The sequence below is a fragment of the Poeciliopsis prolifica genome, unplaced genomic scaffold, assembly GCF_027474105.1.
Source record: "Poeciliopsis prolifica strain line A6 unplaced genomic scaffold, Auburn_PproV2 SCAFFOLD004, whole genome shotgun sequence".
Lineage (NCBI taxonomy): Eukaryota > Metazoa > Chordata > Actinopteri > Cyprinodontiformes > Poeciliidae > Poeciliopsis > Poeciliopsis prolifica.
This window is the reverse complement of record NW_026562379.1, coordinates 15,018,477-15,042,871: the sequence shown is the minus strand read 5'-3', so window position 1 is coordinate 15,042,871 and position 24,395 is coordinate 15,018,477. Positions and strand designations below refer to the sequence as shown.

Below are 24,395 nucleotides of genomic sequence, written 5' to 3'. Positions count from 1 at the left end.
ACAGATTATGTGGAATTGAAGTCTCTTTCAATCTTATGTCTGACGGAGATTTAAACCAAAAAAGTGGCTGTGATTAAATTTAGATTTGTGTCAAAGATTTGTTGTGCAGCTGCAATTGCTTGCAGCTGCTAGCAACTCACTAAGGCTTTATGGGGTTGACACATATCCTGATTTATTAATGGACCAGCTGCAGTTCCCCAAAACTTCAAATTTTAAAGTTGGAAGTAAGGAATAAAGAGTCATTTTGTGGGAGGATTTTTGACATTCTGTTTTGACCCAGACCTGCTAAATGGCACAAGGAGCACACATGGCTCTGGGAAACTGGACACACACTGTGCTTATAAAAACCAAAAAAAAAAAAAATAAAAACATTGGAGAATCGGTGTCCATGTTTAAAATTGTGTTGCTTCACTTTTCAAAAGTGAAGCAACACAAGTTTCAGTGATGTGCAGTGAAAAGTGGAGAGCCATGCATTTTCTGAGGGAAGCAAGTGTTGCTGCTAGAAATTAGTGCAGCCTCTGAATATTTTACTTTAGTAAGACAAGTCAATAGTTGCCTTTTGTTGAAACACCTAGAATTACATGACCTGGAGTATTGATCTGCACCAGCATATGGCTGGTAAGTTCTTGGTGGAATTAGTTTGTTTTCAGAAACACAGTTGTAAAGAGTTCAGGATCGCACCATTTTATTTTCTTTTATTTTACATTTCGACCAGACATTGCAAGAATTAACGAAGCCCCACCGTTACAAGATGGAATACAGTTATTTTTTCTTCTGTTGGGACTGATTTTACTGGTCTGCTTATGCTGCGTTTAATGTCATTGGAGACATGGGCCAATTTTAAAATTTTCATTACGATATCCTTGAGAAAATATATTTTTTTCGGGGGAATTGTAATCTGTCTATGGTTGTAGTTTGGCATTGGCAGTGGAGGAAGTGAATAAAGCCATTCAGTCTCTGTTGGCCATGCTTCCAAATATTGAGCAATTAAAGTGGATAAAAATGTAGAAGTAAACATTTTAGACATTTTATTGCTGGCAAAGATGTCCATCCCTGCACTTCTCTCTCTGCAGTGGGCGATGGTTGTTTATGAGGCTATAGCAGTAATTCAGTTGGTTTATATAGTGCCAATTCACAACATTGTTTCTCAAACCAATAATTAATTAATAATTACATATAATTTTACCTATGACATTCACTTAAGTTTTAAAACCTACAGTAGTTTTATAGGAGTCCATTCTTTGGCGTTCTCTTTATAAAAGAAACACTGACAGCATTGTTGGCAGCTCTTAGCTTGTTAATTAGTCTCCAGCTTCTCACTTTAAGAAGTTTCAGTAAGTTTTTTTTTTTATCTGAATGATACCAATTTACAGCAAATGTAATCTCAAAGCACTTTACAAAAACAACAGAACTAAATATTGTGATTTAATTTTGGCACAAGGACCTTAAAATGTTCCTACTTGAAAACTGTAGCAGCCCATTTAGATGCGTCAAACTGAATCGTTTTACTCTTACCACAAATTCTTTCAATCAGAGATTTTTGAAGCCTTTGTGTTTTGAAATCAGACAAAAAAACACAAAACAATATAAAACCGAGTTCTTAGTTTTCTTATCTTGTCACTCTCATCCTGTGAGATCAATGTGTCACTGCACCTGTACTAGCCCTGATTTTCAAATAAATAATTATTGGATGAACTAATTACCCTCGAGTTGCACAAAATGTGGATTGAGCATTGATGAAAAATTATTGAATTTTAGAATTGATCTGTTTGTTTTTTATGCTCTTCTCTTCCAAAGCATCAAAACAAACACGAAAGATTAGTAAAACCCAATTTGGTTTTGTTAGATTTAAGGATGCTAATTTTCCATTAGTTTTAAGCAACAAATGGAGTGCACTGATGAATAAAAATAAGCAGACATTCAGAAAAACAAATAAAGAAGTGAATGATTGGAATTACCCTCTTAGCAAAGGCAGTGTTGCATCAGATTATTTTGAACTACAAATTGGATATCGGCACAAACACTTTGCCTCCCGAAGGTGTGAAGCTGAGCATCAGGACTTAAATCACGAAGTTATCTGGTGACCTTTTTGGAGCTGATCCAGCGAGACTGAAATAATGAGTCATGCTCTGGGCTCAGACGATTTCACTTTCAGACATTCAATAAATGTCCCCCTGACTCTGTCAAATCACCATGGGTGCTGCTGCTCTAAGGAGTTATTACAGTGCCTGGTATCAGACTGACTCTCTCCTCCTCAGTAAGGAAGAGAAAATTGTTCATGACGAACAGGAAAATATGCGTTTACTCGATAACATGCAAATATGATCCAATTAAACTGTGTTCAACAAATGACCAGTTAGTTTTTCTTTTGTAAAACCCCTATTTATGGTTTGACGTTTTATCAGACAATTATAGTGTTGTTGTTTTCAGTTATTTTTACTTAATTCACAATACAAGCGGGAATCTTTATGTGACTCTTTATGGGGTCAGAAGTCAGTTTATACTGTAGCACATGCCTCATAAGTGTTGGCTTGTTTATAGTTTTGCGTTTGTCTCTTGCATTATGTGCAGTTTTTTATTAGACAATATTAAATTTCACTATCTGTATGCACAGCTGTGCAGGAGTCCTCTTTAGAGTCATGGCAGGCGGGTTGGAATAAAAATGATTAAAAATGCATGGGGCTAGATCTCTTTCATGTAATTAATGAAACAATGGAAAATCACCAACAGGGAATACTGTTTGTTTTTTGTCGCTGCTGTTTTTATTTTCTTGTCATGGTGACTGCTAGCATTAACAAAATCAACGTTCACAATCTGTTCTCTGGCATGTTTTTGTGGCATAGGGATGTGAAGATTAACATTTGTTTTGATTCACAGACAGGCACTGCTAACTAAAATGTTAGCTGCTCTATCGCTGAAACACAAATTATAAACATTAGTTCCGCTAACGCTAACGGGCTACACCAACACAGTGTTTAGCGAAAGCTAATGCTAAAGCCCTAACTTCAATTCAAATTGTATCTGCTGTTGAAACCGTTGTAATGTTAAATCTAATTGTTTGCACCTTTAAAATCCATTTTGTAAAATAAACATGCAAAAATATTTTCCAACTCCAATAATTACCCCAAAAAAATTTCAGACTCAGAATTTCTTTTCCTTTCAGTCCTGGAAAATTTACCCAGGACATAATTTATAAATAATGGAATGATTTTAATATTTTACTTAAACACTGTCAGGTTTTGATGTAAAAGTTAGGAATGTTCAAGTTTTCATTGATGTTCTATGGGACTTTCTTGTCTAAATTAAGTTTTGAATGTGTTTTTATTGTTACGGGCAAATATCTTGGAATATCCCAAGTTATAATGCAAAAGTAGTGAGTGTAGTTGACATCGAGATTGTGTTATAATTATCTGATAGGTGGGACACCATGCTGTGGCCCTCTGCACAGTTTTGACAAAAAACTGAAAAACAGTGGTATAAAATAATAATCTTACCTTCGTAAAGTGCTTTACAAAGTCAGCAAAGAAAACATTTAGTCATCTGATGCTTGAGAGGTGGGCAGCTTAAAATGGTGGTTTAATACAGAATAATTGGAAGTTATATCAGGATGAACTGAAACTTGAGTAGGAGATTGTTGATAAAAGTGTATCTATATAAAGCATTTAAATGAGGTCGCTGATCTAGTTGACCTCCTTTCCGGAGGCATGGTATTCTAGCGCCTCAGGGCTCTGATTCCAAATGATCTGTCCTCTTTGAAAAAGACCAAAGGACCCTAACTGAGAACGTCAAAGCACTGTAAGGTCAGAGATTTATATAGCAGCTGGGAGAAAGTCCTTGAGTAAAAGCTGTCATTTTATGATATACAGTCAGAACAGAATCCGTCTACAATAATTTAATGAACAATTCTGAAAGGCACACAATGGCATATTGTGTGAAAATGAGCCACAGTTTGACACCATTATAAATCAGAAGTGACATTGCTTAGATTTTGGTAGCAATGCATGCATCCACCAGTTGGTTTACCTACTTCAGTGGCTTTGTAGGTTTCCCTTGGTCGCAGCCCGAGGCTAACATCATTTCTGAGCGAACGTATCCTGGTGAAAGTGAGAACTTAAAAGTAGAGGTGAGAAGCTTAGCTGAGGTATTGGATAGTTTTCTGCTGCCTTTCTTAAAGCAAAACAAGTAGTTTTCAAATTCAACTCATTATTTTGTAAAAACAAGTTCCTGCAGTTTATTTTTATTTTTATTATAGTTCCCTAGTTTAAGGCTTACCTGCTGGTTGATACATGTAGTTTCACTGAACATTTGGAGCAAGGAGAAGGCAAGCTAATTGTTAAAAAGTAAACAGAAGAAGAGATCTCAGCTGCATGGTAGCTTGATCGTGCAAGTCACAAAATGAGCTCATGTCTTCAACATTTAACATTAAATCCTTTTTATCATGTTTTTTGTGACTTGATGGTATAACAGGCTTAAAGTTGACTTAATTGTGGGCTAATCTGGGGAAATAAACAATGTGACTTTACCATACATCTCTCCTTTTTTAAATGAGTGAATTTGTATGTGGTTTAATCCTCCTATTAAGTTTTAAGTTCAGCCTTAGTAGTCTAATTGAATCCTGTAGTGTATGAAAACACTTATTTAGAGCTTAGTGGCAGTATGCTTGGCTGGGATATAAGACAAGGCAGGACCTTTGTCTTCTTTTAAAACTTGATTTTATTTCTAAAAGATTCATTTAAAACCCAACAAGTTGACTGTTGCTTTTCTATGGCATTCCTAGATGCACTTGTATCAAGAAGGTCCAGGGTTCACATTTAGGTCTTTCTGGACATATGCAGGTTTTCTCAGTCCAAACTTGTGAATCTTAGGTTAATAGGTCTTTAGGTCAGGGGTCAGAGGTCTACAGCCTGTTGCTCAGAGCCACAAGTGGATCTTCAATAAGAACTCTTAATCAGTTTGGTTGAAAATGACAAAGCAGCTGTTTTTAAATTTTCTTTCTTAAAGCAAAACAAGTAGTTTTCAAATTCAACTTATTATTTTGCAAAAACAAAATGACTCTTATTTTAATGCGTCAAAATAAGAGTCTTAAATGAAGAAAGTGGCTTTAATATTCTTTTTTAAATGTATTAATTTACAAGAGCTCACAAGTATACCTGAAATTACTTTAGTGTCATCAAATAAATGTCACTGTTCAAAAGACTTCACTTTGATAAGAAACATTATGCTTTTCAAACAGTGCATATCTCCTTCATTTCTGTTTTCAACAGAAATATAAATATAAAAACTTAAACTTACTGAAGGTAAAACTTATTCCATTTTCAAATAAAAAGGACTGACAACATTGATATAACTCAAACTGCATAAGCATAAACTCACATTATTGTGAGTTTGTGCTTTTTATTACAAATGTTTTGACTGCTTTGGCCACAGGCCGCATATTTACAGTTTGTGATTGTGTTTGTTGCAGGACAAGAATAATTGCTAATTTATCTTATTGTTTGCCTGATGAAGCCATTGTTGTGATATGGACAATATATGCCCCTGGTTTCCGCTGTCACAATATGCACAAATCACTGAACAAGCATGATGGGGGATTAGCATCACATCACACTGAAGTGTCATTCAGTTGCTGTGGCTTACACATATATTTAGCATAATTATTATGAAATGCTTACTAATGAGCAGAGGTGCAAGTGCTGCTGCAGTATTTACTGATTTTAATGTTTTTATAGCTGAAAATACAACCAGCACAGCTATTACTGGAATTCAGGCGTTCATTATCATTCCTGTTCATCACCAGCTCTTCCTATACAGAGTTTACAATTAAATTACCCAGACAACAGTTTTTACGTTGTCCTCACGTCAATATTTTATTTAAATCATGTGCTTTATGACTTTTTCACATTATTGTGATGTTTCAACAAGAAGGCACCGAAGCTGCTGAATAAAAAATAACGCCTCATAAAATTTCCACAGTGAGGTACAGAATGTCAGAGCCGACAAATTTCATACCACAATCCTGAACATGAAAATGCACGAAGTGTCTCTCTGCCATGTAGATCCGAATATCATTCATACAGCTTGTGGAACACCAACGGAACCACATTATGACATCCCTTGGTGATATTGCCCTAAAATACACAATATCTCACAGCAAGTGGTTAATGAGAACATAGCTGCTGAGAAGGAGATATTTATGGCCTGGTGATTTATGTCTACTTTGCTTCATGTGGAACACTTCACATGAAAATACAGCAAAGAGACACGTTGGAAGCATCACATCATGAACTGTGTGGACCTTGTCGTTCTCTTTGCTCTGCCTCATTAATAATGGTGTGGCTGAGCTGGGATCAGAGGGGTTGTGTAACCTGGCCGTACAGCCTCCTAGGGTACACACTTGGAGATATAACGGAGAGCTGCACAGTTATAAACTTTGCTAAAATTTCCTTTTTAAACAATTCCTGCATGCAACTATTCCACATTGTGTATAAAGATGTAATCAAAAATCCTGAGTTCCAGTTTTCTCCACCAGTATAGAGCATGGAGAGGTACTGCATAGTAACAAAATCGAGATTTTTGACTATAAATTTTGATTGAGTTTTATTTATCAGACCGGCACCAAATTATTAAAACACGACTAATCTGATACTGATAATAGTTCCTCATTCCTGCCTGCAAATATTTATAATCTATTGTTCACAAGTGTACTGGCTACAGGAGCAGACATCTTGACTAATTATCCAGCTTAAATTTATTTGTACATTTTCGGAATTGTACAAATTATAAAAAGAAATCAATATCACTTTCTGAAAGAAGATTACAAACTGTAATCATTTCAAAAAGTGTTTAAAATAAAGTGTAAGCTTCTCCTGGCTCTCCTAGCAGAAGCCTCTGCTATTTTACATATTTTTTCTTTGTTTTAAAGAAAAAAAAATGCAAAGGGCACAGCAGCTGGAGATCAAACAAGATTGCAGGATTATTGCTACCAACTCATCAAGTTGGTGACTGAAGCTGTCTTAGTAAAGGTGCATGAGATTCTGAAAAATATATCGGCTCAAGATTTTATTGAGGTTATGCCAAACATGCAACACAGAGCATATTCATCTTGTGCAATTGTAAAATAATGCCTTAATGTCAAAGTAAATTCTGCATCTTGATGCGCCGTCAGCGTGTGGCTTCAACTGGTTAAATAAGTCTGAGCCACTACTAGGAGGATAAAGTTAAGTCCAAGCTTGTCAACCTTTTTTTGTATGTTTGAGTTGGACAGCTGAAGAATAAAAGTGTCTGTTACAAAGACATTTAGGAACCCTACACCATATTTAAGTTATGTGGTAACATTTTCGGTATGTGATATAAAAAAGAGAGAGCGACAGACAGGAAATAAATTATTTCTAAGTACTGTAAGAATACCTTAACTGACCGCTAACAAAGCTAATGTTAGCATTTCCTGCAAAGTTTGTGCATCCATTACATACCACAGCATGGTGACAGTGGAAAGGTGGAGTGTAATGTAGCTGTGTGCAGATGGCCACATATTGCAGTGGCAATATGTGAGTATTTGGGGGAGAAATGCAGCATAAAAAATTAACTCTGATAGTAATAAAATCCATGAAGTAAAAAGATATCACTGAATTTAGCAACAACAATCACTTATTCATTTTTTTGGTGTGTAGGACAGAGAAACACAAAGACAGTCAAGTTATCAACTACAGAGCGAACATGAGGTTATGAGAAGGAACAGTTCAGCTTCCTGAAAAGTATTACAATGAAAGTCAGATGTTTTTTCTACAAAGAGATAAATTACAGACAGAACATAACATAGGAATAACTGCACATGATTTCCTATTGGTCCTAAACTGATAAGGGTTTTTTTCTACATTTTAAATAAAAGTCTGGGTTGATAAGATCTTGTTCAAAATCCAAAGCTTTTAAATGCATCATAATTGATCTGGATGATTTTACTAAAAACAGAGATTCTTTAAAACACGATTTGAGACATAAGAAATTTTATTCTACTCGTAAAAACAGAAAAGAAATATATTTGGTACATCTACAAATTAGGCAATCATATCCTTAAAAACATGATCTTTAAAAACAGACTGCGATTTGTCAAACCTTTGCTCTAAGAAAGCAAACGAGAAAGGTTGTGAAAATCTTGTCCTATTTTCGGTGTTATCTTCTCCCGGGACAGGATGTAATCCTATTCCTCTATTATTAGTACTTCTAGTAAAACATAAAACTTTAAAGAAAAAACAACTGCGGTATAAACACAGAAGCTGCTGAGAACATCAACTGGGAGCTGATGTTGCCGATACTGACACCTCCTTGTTTTCTGAAGTCTGTGTGCAATCCAGGAACGAAACGACCAATTCAGTTAAATTAGTCATAATTTAGGTTACCTGCAAGTTTCTTCATTGATTTTTCTTTTGTTTTTTGGCTCTTTGTTGTGATGCTCACCACATATTGTTCACACCTCCTTTGTCCCTGGAGAAACCATTTCAAAACCAATGCACTCAATGAAAAAAGCAGTGGCTGCAATTTTTCAGGAAGAAGCCATGGCCACACAGAATAAGGGAGGCATCTATCTATTCTGCTCAGATTTTGTAAAGGACAAGTGTCAGAATATTTCCATCAAATCTATCTTTGTGTCATCTGCATTCTAAATTGTGCTTTTCTAAGTATTCTGTAATTTAGTAGCATGCCCAGATGTTTTACTTGTTACAAGATAAACAAATTGTTTCGCTGAAAAGGCTTCAATTATCGCACAAAAATGAATAATTCTTGTCTTCCATTCAGTTTAATCAGTCTGTTTAGACTATTAGTCTAAAAAATAGACTAATAGTCTATTTTTTAGAGATTCAGGGATTCAGTTTTTTAGTCTGAATCCCTCTGCCTTCCACTGAGGATAGACATGCAGGCAGACCATGATGGACTTTTCCTTAACCGCATTTCTCATGCCAATTTGTCTTTAAAAAGATGAATCCCTATTGGACATCCGAAAGCATCATTCAAGTTTTGCTCAACACCTCTTAAACACACGTTTGTTTCGTACATTGAGAAAATGAGCCTAATAAAGACCACGAGTGGCTCCTACACACTTTTGAAAACTATTTCAAAGCTGTTTGCCACATTGTTGTTTACTGTTGAATAAAGTGCATTGCCTGTTACTGTTGTTAAAGGAGCAGTACTATGTAAAATCAATATTTTTTAAGCTTTCTATCATGTTTTGACTTTTTCTCATAAAAAATATACCTGTAGTTTTTGTGTTGATTCGTTCATGGGCGTCTCAAACCTTGAAGCAATGTTTGGTCTTATAAAACTTTGCCTGTTTCTACAAAACTCCTTTTACCTGCAGTCTCCAGCTCAGCTTCTGCATTTATTGAACTGCTGATAACGTATAGTGACTTAATTTTGCTATAAAATGGGACTATGTGCCTGGAAACTACATAATACCCCCTCTTTAAAAGTTTTTGTTTCAAAATGGGTCAAGGTTAAAGCCAGCCTGTGTTTTTAAAAATGTATATTTATTTGTATAGCAAATTTTAGCAACATGCCAGTTCAAAGTATTTTACATCATTAAAAAACCCTTTATAAACATATAGTCAATAGTAAAAACAACTGACTAGTCTTAGTAGACAAGTTGCGAGGGCCGCTCGAGGCTGCTTGCAGCTTTAATTATTATTATTTCAGTCATTTAGGACTTGGAATGAAATGACTTGTGAAATTCTCAGTTTCTTTTCAAAGAAAAAAAACATGTAATGTTTTTTTATAAGATGAGAAATGTCTGATAAAAACAAAACGCATCAAATAACAGAGTGAATACATATAATGCAGAATAACTACTGCAGCCCAGCTGACCCTTGTTCTCTCAAACAAAGAGAAGTTATAAAGAATGCCTGTCATGCTCCTGCCCCTGCTCTGCCTCTGAATATGCATTTCTTTTTTTTTTCCACACGCCTGTTTGCTTGTGAGATGATAAAGAAGTCACGGTGGAGTGAAAGTGCGAGCACCTTTTCCAAAAAAGGAGACTGCTGTGAGACAGCTGTCTAGACAGATGACCTTCAGCTGCTTAATTGTTTACATCAGTGAGCAAAGAGAATGAAAACCAAGGTCACGTTAAAAAAATACAGCACTACCCTTAATTTTTTTTCTCTTTAATTGAAAATGATTACATTTACAGAGAAGTTAATTAACTGTAGCAAACAGAAATGGAACAAGTGAGTAATCGTCTATTTGCTTTATGTATGTTATGCTATGTGTTGATTTAATGAGGATTTAATTCTACTCTGGATTGTAATGCATAAGAAATATGATTGTTTAGTCACTTTTTGGACATGGACTTTCTTCTATCCAACATTACAGCTTTTGGTGCCACTTTATGAATGACCTAAATAATGCTTTGAAAAAATTACAGATGCCATTTATATTATTAAAAAAGAAAAAGCACCAAATTGTAGGTTCTAATGAAAGTTTTTTTTTGCCAGATAAATGGGAAAACCGTTTTTTCTATGGAAACAAAATTAGAACGTCTGCAGAATATAACCTTTAAATACAAAAATGTTGAAATGTCTCAACGCTTCACATTTGAGTTGCTTTGCAGCACTTTTTTTTTTTTTTTGGCAATTAGTTCAACCAAAACACTGGGAAGCTATTGCAACACTTTTTAAATTGGCTGCAACAAGCCATTTAAAAATAAGAAATGTCAAATGCCAAAGATTATCGTGCAAAGGGCAGACTGTTAATACTCTTAGCAGATGATTAGATGGAGCATCTGTCAATCCCGCTCAGTCATGAGTGAAATTCAGCCGTCAGATCAACGAGACACTTCCCGCGGATCTCGTCAGTGAATAGGAGCTGGCCCTAATTCCCTCCCCTTTCGTAGATCCAAACACAGAAACAAAAACTTTTTTTGTGTCTGAAACTTGTGTTTTTATAAATCCCAGCAAAATCTGGATACCTCTGAAGGAAACTGAATAAATGAAACAGACAAGCAGAAGAACGCCTTGGTTTGGGAAAATAACTGTGGAGAGACGTGTGAAAATCAGCTCCCATTGTTGTCAGTAGAAAAAATTCACAAGTTTCAAATTCACTGTGAAAAATGGAAAACCTTGGGAAAAGGTGTTCTTAGCCGCTGAACTATTTGACATTTTGTCTCTTTATAATCATATGTTTTTATGTATTTTATAGCAGTTTTATATGAGTTGCATTAAACAGTTTACAAAATCCCCATTTAGTTTGATACCTTAAATAAAATCAAGTGCAACCTGTTCCCATCAGATAGGATTTTATTAGTAAGGCATCCTCTGTGTAATGTTTTTAAGAAAGCTCTAAAGCAAGCTTTGGCTCTTATGGACCTCTTTTAAATCCAGAATTGGAAAAATAATGTGTCAAAGTGCTACGTCTTTAGTATTTTGTGTTGCTCTATTACACACGATTTAAATGAAATGCATTGAGTTTTTTGGTTGGAACAAAACAAAAGGTGTTTCCACATCTGATAGTCTGATAGTCTTGGTCCGATTTGGGACCAATACTGCAACATTTGTTACATTTTCAGCTGCTGTGGTTCTTTCTTCACACTGCACTGTGTAAAACAAATAAAACCCTCAGAAAAAGCTGTTTAACACCGTGCTGCACCAAGAAACACTGAAGAAAATGACACAAAAATCTCTAAATGCATCACTGAGCGTAACTTCCTCCTTCGCAAAATTGGCTTAGTGTGAGATTTTAGCGGTTCTCTTTTTGTCATTTTCAAGAGACCACAAGCCATTTGGACTGGGAAACTGGGACGCGTCCTCCAATGCATATGTGATTTACATCCTCTCACCTACAGTTTTTCTTTTCCTTCTCACTCTGTTTACAGGCGCGGCTTTCATGAAGAAGCTGACCTGCTAACATTTTAGCAGAAGGGACCCTCTTCCACAAGTATGGGGTCACCATGGAAACCATTTCTCATCCTGTCTGTCATCAGTGGCCTTTCAGGTAAGGAATTCAAAAGGTAGCGTCAGAGATAATAGGAAGTAAATGTAGTGAATAATCTCTTTAAGCGCTGGCATTACAGCTGTGTAGTATTCATTGAACTGTTAGGATGATGACAGGGGAGTTGCACTCTGTAAAGGTGACTCAGTTGAGAGAATTGTCCTTGTGGATGAATGGATGAAGGAGGAAACTTTTAATTCTTGGACAGAAGGAATCTACATCATTTCAATCATGAGCTTGGCTTATCTGGGAGGAAATTGAGTTAGTTTAACATTCCAACTGCGTTTGTTCTCTTGGTCTCCTCTGACAATTTGACAACTCCTGACTAAAAATACTTTCCTTCTCTGTTAAAAAAATGGAAAATGTCATTCACTTTCATTGACAAACTACCTTCCCGGCCTTTGGGTCCCGGTAGCAATTAAAACTGCAACATGACAGTGCTAATGTTCCATCTTTAATGCTTTGCCTTCTCATTTTCTCAGCGTGATTCAGAGCGAGTGCAGAATTTAAAGCTCAATTGCCTTTTCTCGGTCAGTTCAGAGGCATGTGTTTGCCACTCTAATGGATTTTGCCCTTTAAATGGTTCTTTTAGCCCACCAGAGGCGGGTTATGCACTCCATGGCTCTCTCCGAGCCTCGTTTATGGGACTCATACAAACAGCTCTGACCTCTCTCTCCCCCTTGTTAAACCATACTATTAAATGGTAACAACAGTTTCTTAACTTTTGAGCCTTGTCCTTCGAGACCGTTGCATTCTGAGTAAATTGTTTTTGATTTTAGAAGAGATGTTTTTTAGAAGACATGTTTTTTCTTGTTTGTGTTTTTCAAATGCCAACTGCCAGTTATGATGCTGGCCTACTAACCAGTGGCAATTGGAACACTTCCTGGTAATTTCTCGTTAAGCAATTTGTGCAGATCAGATTATTACATGTAATGAGCAACCTGCACAAATGGCAAAAACTACTTTCCCATTTTGTTTTCTGCTTTTTTTCCCCAGTCAAGACGGTAACAAGCTCGTTGTCTTTCCCTGCTTTATAATTAGTTGCTGATTATTCTGACGATTGTTCAGCTGGATGAGGTCAGCGTTTGATCGAGTGATATTACAATCAATTTGACAAAAGGAAATTAATAAGCCTGTCTTCATGAAGAGCATAGCAGTGCTCTCAGCGATCCAAAAATAGAAAAGAAAACTTCTCACCCTCTAATATTGCTTTATAGATGAATGAGCATTGATGTCTTTCTTTGAGCAAATACTAAGTGTAATAGGATCAGACTGAAGAGATTTTGTGAAATTCAACTGCTGTGCTCTAAAGACCACTGATTTAAAATCAACTGTTTTTTATTTATTTATTTATTTTATTTTTTTTTGTCAACTCAGTCCTGGTACAGAAATGGAGAGATTTAGGCTTGGGTAGATTTCATGCAGAAGTGTTTGGAAGTGGTTTTGTTTTGCTTTTCAGGCCACTATCAGAATCAGTCGACTTTGTTTTATTCAACATCATATGCATAAATGAGAAATGAGGAATGAGGAGTATAGAGTTTGAATAGAAAAACTTCAGAGGAAATAAAATAAGGACAAAGAAACAGGTTATACATGCATTTACTGCCATATTTTTAATAAGAAAGGAAACTCAAAGTTTGATGTGTAAAAATGCTGATTTGGTTTCATAGTGGGGTAGCTGACTACTGTTGGCTGTACGGTGTTCATTGTGTAATGAGAGAGACAGAAACTATCTCTGTGGCACAAAACTGCCTACTTTGAAAGCTCAAACACACTAAATATACACCACTATGTACAGTGGAAACTGTCTTTGCAATACCACGCTAACTACAGTTTCCCATATTCCTAATCTTGGGGCGACAGCCAAAGAAAATGAATGTTGGTCCTGGCTTGGTTGCTTTGCAATCACCAGTCATAAGCATATCGAGTAACATTGTGAGTAGGTATTTCAGCTGCTGCATCTTTTGAATATTTTAGATATGCTCTATGGAAAACAACAAATAGGCAAATTTCATGTGAATAATTGAGTTATGTTCCACAGAAAATTATGTAAAGAGGTGAATTTGTGAATAGGCTGTAGCTCAAAATGGTTAAGCTCTTTCTAGTTTCACTACAAACCCAACAAATTGTGGCACCTTTGATTGATATTGAGTTAAAATTAAAACTACCCAGCTTCTGTCTGAGCAACTCAACCCAGTTTTGTGTGTATGGACAACACTGAATGAGACATTGCCTGTCTAGGTTGACTTTATGACCACATATTTGGTCAAAGTTTGAATTCTGAACATAACTTGCACTATCATACGATAGCTAGCTCCCGCTAGCATATGCAAGATTAAGATTGGCTTAAATGAATAAGCACATGTGCTGTAAAATAGGGGACATATCCCCTGGTATTATTGTCGCACAGCATAATTTACCATCTTGCTATTTTTTTATTGAATCCTGTTGAAGAGGTTTAGTAAAGTTTAAACAAATTGTGTTATTCAAAATGGCGGTCACGTTTTGCTTCATTAAAAATACTCAACTTTCATCCCTGAAGCAGAAGCGCAGTATTTGTCTTTGATGAATCACGAAGGAGGTTTTCTGTGTGGAAGATCATGTCTGTAATTTAAATTCAAGATTAATCAATAACTTAGCCTTGGGACATTAAATTGTAAGAAACAACAGACAAACTTGTTCCACCTAGACATGTAAGAGGTATAAATTTGCATGATCAGTGTTGGGTACATACCAAATCAGTTTGACACCATTAGGTTTTTTTTTAAAGTTTGTATTAGTTGTTTTTCCTCAATTCTCATAAAAAAATAGAAGAATAATTCACAATAATAACAAATAGATGGATGTACAGGTAGTTTAAATTCATCTACCTATAGATGGATTTTTATTTGGGTCAAACTTTCGAGTACAGCTAGAACTCAGATTTACATAGATAGGAGAGAAAGCAAAATGACTTAATAGAGTTAGAGACATAATACAATAGTCAGACTGGGATTTACCAGTCCTTTTCAGCTTGTTAGCAGCAGAATCTGCTTCAAGACGTGCACACATTTAGAGGTAGTGCCATTCTTTTCCCTCCTTCTGAAAAGACTGGAATGTCATTGTGCAAGAACAGCAAAATTTCCACTGTTTCAAATCTTTTTCTTCCACATAAAGTCAACGTCTGGTGTCATCAAGCACTTGTGATGTTAGTTTAGAAGCCAACAGCAGAAGCACATGGAGGGCTGGTGTAATTTAATCATGAGCCATTTCAACAACTGTCTGCAAAGTGTCATTAGAGACTCCCCAGAGATTTTGTAAGTGATTCATCTAATGCGTGGGAATGTGTCATAAAAGCAGTAAATCTATATAAACTCAGCGGGTGCCACTGCTGCTGTAAAGCAGTTCATACTCAGACAATTTCTTGATTAAAACTCTACTGCTAACTCATTTAAATTAAGTACTGCAAACTTATTACACACTGACTTTTGACATTTGAACAACTTTTAACTGTAAAGCAAAATTAGTAAACAATAAAAAAAAAAGGTAAGATCTTTACCTAAAAATAAAACCTGATTACTGGGTGTGCCGGTAGAAACTTTGAGATGTTGCAGTAGTTTTCTGTTTTCTCTCACACCCTGTGACTCTGCTGCTTAAATGTTTAAACAATGAACTGTTGAAATAAACCAGAAAATATAATCCCGACCAGATGTATACATTTTCCCCAGTTTTTTTATTTTCTTTCATTACTTTCCATATATTAGTGACTTAATATTCTTTACAAGTTTACAAGTTTAACTTTTTTTTGCTATGCCTTCATTAATTGTATTTTCCCAAAGTCGTATCAGTCAATATGTTTTTACCTTAATACTGATCATTTCAGCTTAAGTATTTAGCATTTCCTAAGTCTTAATTCTGTTTATATATATATATATATATATATATTATATATATATATATATATATATATATATATATATATATATATATATATATATATATAGACACAAAACAAACTTGCACACTATGCAAAGTTATTGACCTGAGATTGGAAATCATTGTTGATTGGTTGATTAATAAATTCTAAACACAAACTTATGCATAATAGATACTGTAAATAACTACAATTGATAAAGATGCTAGATGGAAATGTAAAGTGTTTATTCACACATTCATTATTAGTTTACCTGCTTCTCCAGGCAGGGTGGTCGGGGAGCTGGTGTTTGTCCTTTGTAACATAAAATCGGTCATAAATTTATTTAGAATTTAGCCTAATCACATTTGACAGTCATGATTTATTACACAGTTTAGTTTCTGTATTTGATTAATTCTTGTCTAACAACTTTTTGGAACAAGTGTGTTTTTTTGTTGTTGTTTTTTTAAACAGCAAATACGGCGGAGAGAGAGGTGAGCATGAAGCTACCTGCCAACTGAGCCACTCAGCATTTTTCTCTGCATCTGATTTTCCTCAAATATAAGAATTAGCTGTGTAGAAATAAACAAAAACTTAAAACTGTTAGTACAAAATTACTTCAACCATTAAATGATTAATTAAAAATATTTGCAGATGGATTATTAAAGAAAGTAACTCAATCGTCTGGGGAAGAAATTACCAGGCAAATGATATGTTTTTCTTTCCTGTTTTAAAATGATTCAAAACAATATACAAGTTAGCAACATCACTTCACATGTTCTGTCACAACGCTTTATAGCAGCTGTAATTGCATCTGAAATAAAACCATAAAGGAAAGATCAGGGCTTCCCTAGTTTTTGTTCTTCTTATTTTAAAGTATGAATGTTCCCAGTGTATCTAACTGATCTCCGTTTCTTCACAGTGATAACAAAATACCTATTTATTAGTTTAAATGTACTTTCATCACCTTCCGCTAGCACCAGTGAGAGCGTCCTGACCAGCTGTACACGGCTCTGACCTGTAGATCTACAGAGGATTGTGATGTTTGCTAAGTGCATCAGCTTCAAATTGCTTCGATTTACACAGCATTTGCTTCGAGAGATGCAGAAGAAATCAAAGTTATTTGGCAGATATTGGCATTCTACTGAAGCTAAATTCACTTTCCAAAAATTTGCACTTATGAGTCCTTTGGTGTCATTGAAGCAGATCACTGCATTGAGTGGGTAATTTTACAATCGATTTGTCAAGGGAAAATATGATACTGTTGTTTTTGCACTTCTGAAAATGAGAAGAAATATTTTAGATTTTGGAGACAAAAGAAAAAAGTCAAACTATGGACAAATATCATGTCTAAAATTGTCAGATACCAGTTTAATTCTGAGGACTGCATATAAAAATATATTGGTTTGCTTTTCTTAATTTTAAACGGTTTTTAACATGAGATAAATACTGTTGGCACATGAAGAAAACATTCTTTCTAATGCCTTTAAAAGTATCCAGCTGTTACATGTCATAATGTTTTTATTTTCTCTATACAAAGTGAAAATCAAAAAGTGTATACAAGGTGTCCAATTTCTCCCTCAAATTGTTACTTTTTGCAGATGGTGTGTACTGCCTGTAGAAAGTTGCAGTGGGGCTTTCTATAATTTACCTTGAAGCTTCAAGGGTGGAAACATCTGTAAGTCTGACACCTCTAGGAAAATGGTGGTGTGCCCAGTTAGGTTGGGGAGCAGTCAATACCTCTAAAGAAAGAGTAATATTTGCTTTTGGATGGCATGGTAGATGGAGAGGGGGGAATTTGCTTCTTCAGAGGAATGTACAGTATTGGCATCTCTGTTATTATTGTGTTGGTTTCTTCTCATAAATTATAGAGTCTCGGCATTGACTGCCGGTTCCCAGGTCAAAGTTAGACGTAGAAAATGGAGAAATCAATTTAAGAATTGACAGATGGATGTTTCTGCTCATCTTTCCTACTTCGAACACTCGGTAGAGAACGCTAAATATTGAACTACTCAGATTGCTACTTCAGCAGTTTATGAATCAAAAACCTACTAATGTATTATTTATGAAATATGTTTGTTTTTAACCATTCTCAGTTTTATCAGTAAGAAATCTCACAGAGTCCCACAGTGCTTTAAGGCCATCACCATTAGCCCTGCTCCAAAAAAAGGGACACTGCTTTAGAGCTCATTGACTACTTTCCCCAATTATATGAAGTGCTTTGAGTGGCTGGTTCTGAACTAGTTCCCGCCTACAGTGGGCCCGCTGCAGTTCACATACTGCACAAATTGGTCAGCAGTTGAAGGGATCTCACTCCCAGTCACATCTGGAACACCTCAACTCCCATGTGAGAGACTTCAGCTCAGCATTCAATAACATAATTCCCTCGCAGCCCAAGCTACATCTCCCTGGGCTGAACACCTCCTCCTGCAACTGGTTCCTGGACTTCCTTACTGGACGATTTCACAGTCCAGTTTGGCTGCACCTGCTCCAACACTGTCTCATTGAGCACATTAGCCCCCCAGGGACGGGTGCTAACTGCACAGTGAGCTCCAATATAAACCGCATCATCAAGTTTGCTGATGACAACAACCTGCCTCTTAATGTCAAAAGACAAAAGAGCTGATTCTTGATTACAGTAATACCCACCCTAACCAACTCACTTACCATCCATGGTGCAACATGTAGAAAGTTATAACAAACTTCTTGGTGTTTACTTAAGAAAAGGCCCATTCCTGGCCAATAACACTGGTTCCCTGACCAAAACAGACCAGCGCTGCCTACACTTTCTGTGGCAACTGAACAACCAACACCCACCTTCCCAAACCTACCTTCATCACCTTCCACTAGCACCATTGAGAGCGTCCTGACCAGCTGTACACGGCTCTGACCTGTAGGTCTACAGAGGATTGTGTTGTTTGTTAAGTGCATCATGATTATTCATCAGTTTTTATTGGTCATTTCCATAGTTCCAAACTACCAGGATAACATCACTCAACATTAAGAAATAATGCAACATATTTTCATAGTTTTGTTTCAAGATCATCAACATTGTATGTCTGAGAAAATCTGTGGGATTAAATATTTCACATCTTTATCTTAACATAATGTTGAGATAAGGGCCCATTTACTCTGTCAAAAGTGTGAAATGTGTGAATATATTTGCTTTTGTGTATGGATTTGTACACAAAACGTTTGATGTCTGAGGGTTGATATCACTGCAGCTGTTAAATGCCCTATTTCAGTAAAGGAACCAAAATAGTTTCAAATATTATCAGCAACAGAAGCTAAAAGTAGCGATCCCCACTGATATGATGTCTTTGTCCATTAAAATACTTTGACATGATGGTTTGTGTAATGGATTATTGACCTACTGTTCAATCTGAATACTCTGAAAATGCTTGCTTTGAAGACGGCAGATTCTGTGTTAAATTTCTTTCCACTTGTACCGTCTCCCCTGTCAAGTTCTTTTCATTCCGCAGATATTTAAATCATGCGGAGGCAGAGAGGGCAGCACAATTAGATTTCTCTTATGTTTAAAAGTGGGTTGGGCTGGCATGATGTCTGAGGCCATTTTTTTTCTCCCCCACAGTCACCCACTGATTGAAATAAAATGTTGCTCCGAGTGTTAAGTGTGGAATGGTAATTCACCTTTTCCTCTGCTAACTCTGAGCTATCTAAATATTAAAAGTGGGTTGCAGGAAATATAGAAGTATAGTGCCGTATAAGTAATGCATGAAGTCATTTTCATGAAGGGCAAAAGAGTCACACACCAGGGTTATGATTGTGTGTGTGGGGAAACAAATGAATATTTACATTTGCTACACAGAGACTCTGCTATGAATATATTTCAGTGATTGGAAACCACAGAAAATGTATGTTAAAAGATGGTAGTAAATAGTGTAGATAATTCCAATCACCAGTTATTTTAGTAACTTTGAGAACAAGGTTGGTACGAGCAAAGGGACGGTGCTGTTAACAACTCTTATGACTTGTACTTAGTTCGGACAAACTGAGATATGCAAAATTTATTTCCAATCCTACCATCTGAGACTAGTGGATCTTCTCCAGCTGGCAAGAGAGTCTGACTTGTGACTGCTTTCTTATATGAGCAACTGGAGTCTGGGAAAGTGAGGAAAGAAAAAGATTTTTGAGTGAACTTTATAATCAGATCTCTGGCTTTCAATCAGTAGGCAAACGATTTAAATTCGGCATTTCAGAATGCATAAATTTGTGTTCTGATACCAGAGATTTGTAAAGTGTTGGGTTGGTTGAACAATGATGGCTTCTTTTTTTTATTTCTGGTGTATTTCAATAGTTTTTATACTTGGTTGTGAAAGATGGAAACATACTGTGTATGAAAGTTTCAGAAATCAGAATTTGGTCAACATAAACTAAGGTTAAAACTAAAGTTTCTAATATGAAGTGTGGAAGGTAGTGAAATCAGAGGTGTCTGATGTGATTGAGTGGTGAATGTATGTGGAAATGTAATGTGCAATCAAAATAATCTACAAATCAAAAGGAGGAAGCATGTCTCCCTGTGGAGGAGAGACGTTGGCTGCTAGTCAGGCTTTAAATAATAAGGCCTCACAACGTCCTCAGGTATTCCACATCAGTAATCAGTGCTGAGAAGAAAAGGTAAATGCTCAACCTAACCACAAGGACTGTAACATCATTTACATTTTTTCCATGACCAATTTCAGTGCATTTTTGTTTTTATAATAGACCAGCAGACTTTAACTTCTGCCCTCGAGGTCCGGTGTCTTGCAACTTTAAGATTCACACCTTAGTTAAATAATCAGGTCATTAGCAAGACTCTGGAGGCTTTGACTTGCATACAGAGGATTACAACCATTTGAATTAGTCATATGGATTTAATTCAGCCATTTGACATTTCATATTAGTTGAAGTTGCTTGTTCCTGAAACCTCCAAAATTCTCGTTTTTCCAACTTTTCTCTCGAACTGTTGTACATTTTTCTTTTACTTTCAGTCCAGCCTATAATTTTGGGCGCGTAATGTGTCTGTTCTTTTAATTATATGGACCCTGTGAATGGTGTCCATGGAGGTTTGAGATTCATAGTCCAATGTACTGATTGACTACATTTATCTGTATAAAACTCAATATTATGAATGGTATCGCATAGAAAACAATTTGATGTGACCACCATTTCCTGAAGCAGTTTTATTATTAAACACATTTCTCTAATGTTTTGACATCTTTGGGGAAAAAAATACCAGAAACGGACAGCAACAAGATGGGAATAAATATTGGTTGTTGACATCAGCCCAGTGTCGATAATTGGGCCAAAACCAATATGTTTAAAAAATGACTTTTGGCCAATACCAATGTTGGTGTCGATACATCATGCATTCCTTGTATGATTACTTTAAATAAAGTAAGATGCTGCAAAACTTGTCTGTCACCTCAAAGTTTTCACGCGTTATAGAAATCCACAACAAAAACGTGCATCAATAAAGCAGAGTACGGAGAAAATGTTCATATTTTCCATTAAAGCTTGCATTATACAGCGTCAGAGCTGGTTCACACCCCAGCAAGGTTGATTCAGCTCATATGATCCCCTTAGTACACCGAGAGTAATGAAAAAAGAATAGGGCTTAGTGAGTAGTATATTGTGATGGGAGGTAAGGCGAGGTTGCATATTATGTATGGATTGTTCCATCTGTAATGATATTCAGCTGAATAAATGGTCTCAAGCATAATCAGCTTGAGTCAATATAATCTTCCTCTGAAGGTCTTCATTAATCTTACAGGCGATAGCCAATCATGTCCGTCTACTTGAGTCCCCATGAATGCCTCGCCTTCTTACTGTACATTATTCGACAGATTTTTGCAGGAGACAAATTCTCAAAAGGCTCACATATTCTCCCATGTGTCAATGCTTTGACCTCATAGAAGTTTACAAGTTTTCTATTCTACTAGCTTTGTGTTTCCTTTGTTTTCCAGACCACTGTTACCTCCGAGTTCACTCGCTCCCTCTGTTCGTGATTTGCTTGCATATTAATCTTTTTGTCTTAGAGGTGAATAACTGCCCCAAGTAGGTGTCACTTCTCCAATAATGTAACCTTCATTAAAACAAAGGCTCTAATAGCTGGACACTCATATGATAATAAGGACAAGTATCAGCAGTGTTTGGCTTTTTGTTCCCTATTCAGATATCAGATGGCATTTGTCACCTTTGGAGATGTTATCATAACGCTGGTGTTACGACCTCAAACAATAACTGATGGCATTGGGCTGGAGCTCTCGGAAATGGAGCACACAGAGTCTTTTCAACAAGGAGTGTTTCTGGTTTTACGCCCTCTGAAAGATAAGGATCAGTGGGATCTGCAAGGGTCATTGCTTTTATCAGATGAAGGTGAAAGCTGACAGGAGAAAGTGCCGGGTGGCTTCAGTAGTCAAACAAACAAAAGGGATGTTCTTTTCTTTGTATTGAGTGTTTAGGATTTTGCTTCAGTATGAAATTTTGACAGAATATTCCAGTAATGTTTCTGTAATGCATAGTAGATGTGATGTTGTATGTTTATGTGGGAAACACACCAGTAAAACTCTGCAGTAATACTTTGTTTAGATATGTATTGTATGGTGCCTTGAGACCCCATGTGTTAATTGGTGCTACATAAATATTGTACAATTGTGCATTGCATAATGACTTGCAAAAGCACTCATTTCCCTCGTACCTATCATAACTTTTTCAAATTATCATAGTGCATCCTCAGCCATTAATGTATTTTATTGAGATTTTGTAACAGAAAAACAAATAATAGTTGTAGTTTGGTTGCATGTGAAGGATCTGACTTATGTGCTCAGGGGTCATTCTTTGAGTGGGGGGCAGCTAGCAATAACAAGGAGACCAAAATGTAAATTTTGCATGCAAGACCTCCTGAAATAACTGACACATCATTCTTCATAATAAAGCATGGTGGTGGCAGTATCATGGTTTGTTCAAGGATGGCTGGAGCAATTTGAGACAATTGTAGAAGAAAACTAATTGGAGAAAATTTAAATGTATTTTTTTATTATTTTTTTTTCCAGCAAAAGAGCCCAACCTACAGTGGAAAGGTTTAGGTCAAAGCATTTTCATGTGTTAGAATGACCAAGTCAAAATCCAGACTATTAATCTGTCTGGAAATCTGTAGTAAGATTTAAAGAATGTTGTCCACAGGCAGTTTGTTCAATCTATTGCTTGTGCTACTTTCCAGGAAAAAAATTAAAATAAAATCTGTCTGTGGACGTGAAACAGACTACAAAAGAATTGTGGCTGTCACTGCAGCAGCGTTTTACTCTACAAAGTATTGGCTCACAGGGACAAATTCTTGTCTTTCATTTTGAGTTTTTATTTTGAAGGAAAATTATTTTTCTTTCCACATCACAATTATGCACTGTTTTTGTTGGTCCAAAAAAGAGGCTTTTGCTAAAATAAATATATAGAAGTTTGTGGTTGTCGTGTGCCAGAATACCCCAAAGAGTTGCTGCTTGAGAAATCACAGGTTCAGATCAGACCCAATGGATATGCCTTACCCAGCAAAAGTGTCCTAACATGGTTATTTGTGAATCAAGCATATAGACGCTCTGAGAAGTCACAGCAAGTGACTGTGCATGAGGATAGTGTTTGCTTCTGCATGTTTTTGCCAAATGGGTCTGTACATCACTCTTTGAGCAAATATCTGGTGGGATGTGATGGCCTCTGTGGTCGACAAAGCCCTTCCTCAATAATCCTGCTCTACAATCCACAGGACCCAAAGGATCCATGGGTAACAAACACCCTGGTTTATTATGCAACCAAAAATTGTCTTCGTTATCTTCTATTTCAGATTTTTAAAATTGTTGATTTCGCATAAATATCAGCTTAAAAGAGAGAAATGCATATTCAGCCTTACCCAACGTAACACTCACATTCGCACAGCTCTGATTTTCCCCATCAAGAAAATATTGCATCATGTTTCAGCATTTCAAAAGTTTCACTGCTCGACTGGAGGAATATGTTATAAAATCTAACTGATATGCATTCATGTTGTGTAATTCCTACTTTAAAACTATTACTCTGCCTTTTTGACTCAGTTACACCAATATTCCCAATTGTGTTTGATCAAGGAATGATATGGATAAAAGCACATATTTGTTCTTCCTAATTGCACCAGAACATCGCATCTCTCCTGTAGCTGAATGAGCACATCATCAGTCACTCAGCGATAGCGCTGTGGCAGGAAGCAGATAGATTGCAAGTCAAGTAAAGAAATGCAATCTATGCAAGTGTCAGCTTACAGGTCTGGGGAATATTTAATTTTATATCCTTTATCAACTACAATAAATAATATACTTGACTCTGTGAATGCTAAATTTTCAACAGCTGAAAGGGAATGACACTCTGAGCTGAAGCTCCTTTGTGATATTCCTCATGACTTTGGCAGAACAATCAGGAGATGAACAGTTTTATTTCTTCTAATGGAATATTCAAATGCAAAACGCAAAACTAAAACAGCATTTCTTAATAGTCCCTTGCAAAAGTA

General features: G+C 36.2%; 1 protein-coding gene across 1 annotated transcript in view; it reads left to right on the top strand.

Annotated features, from left to right (window-relative positions):
* cntn5 (contactin 5) overlaps positions 1-24,395 on the top strand; it is a 134,275-nt gene that overhangs the window by 24,554 nt on the left and 85,326 nt on the right. Inside the window, exon 2 of the mRNA XM_055028705.1 lies at positions 11,858-11,976. Within this exon, the coding sequence (XP_054884680.1) occupies positions 11,922-11,976 (55 nt within the window). The 5' untranslated portion in view covers positions 11,858-11,921. The remainder of the gene's footprint in view (positions 1-11,857; positions 11,977-24,395) is intronic.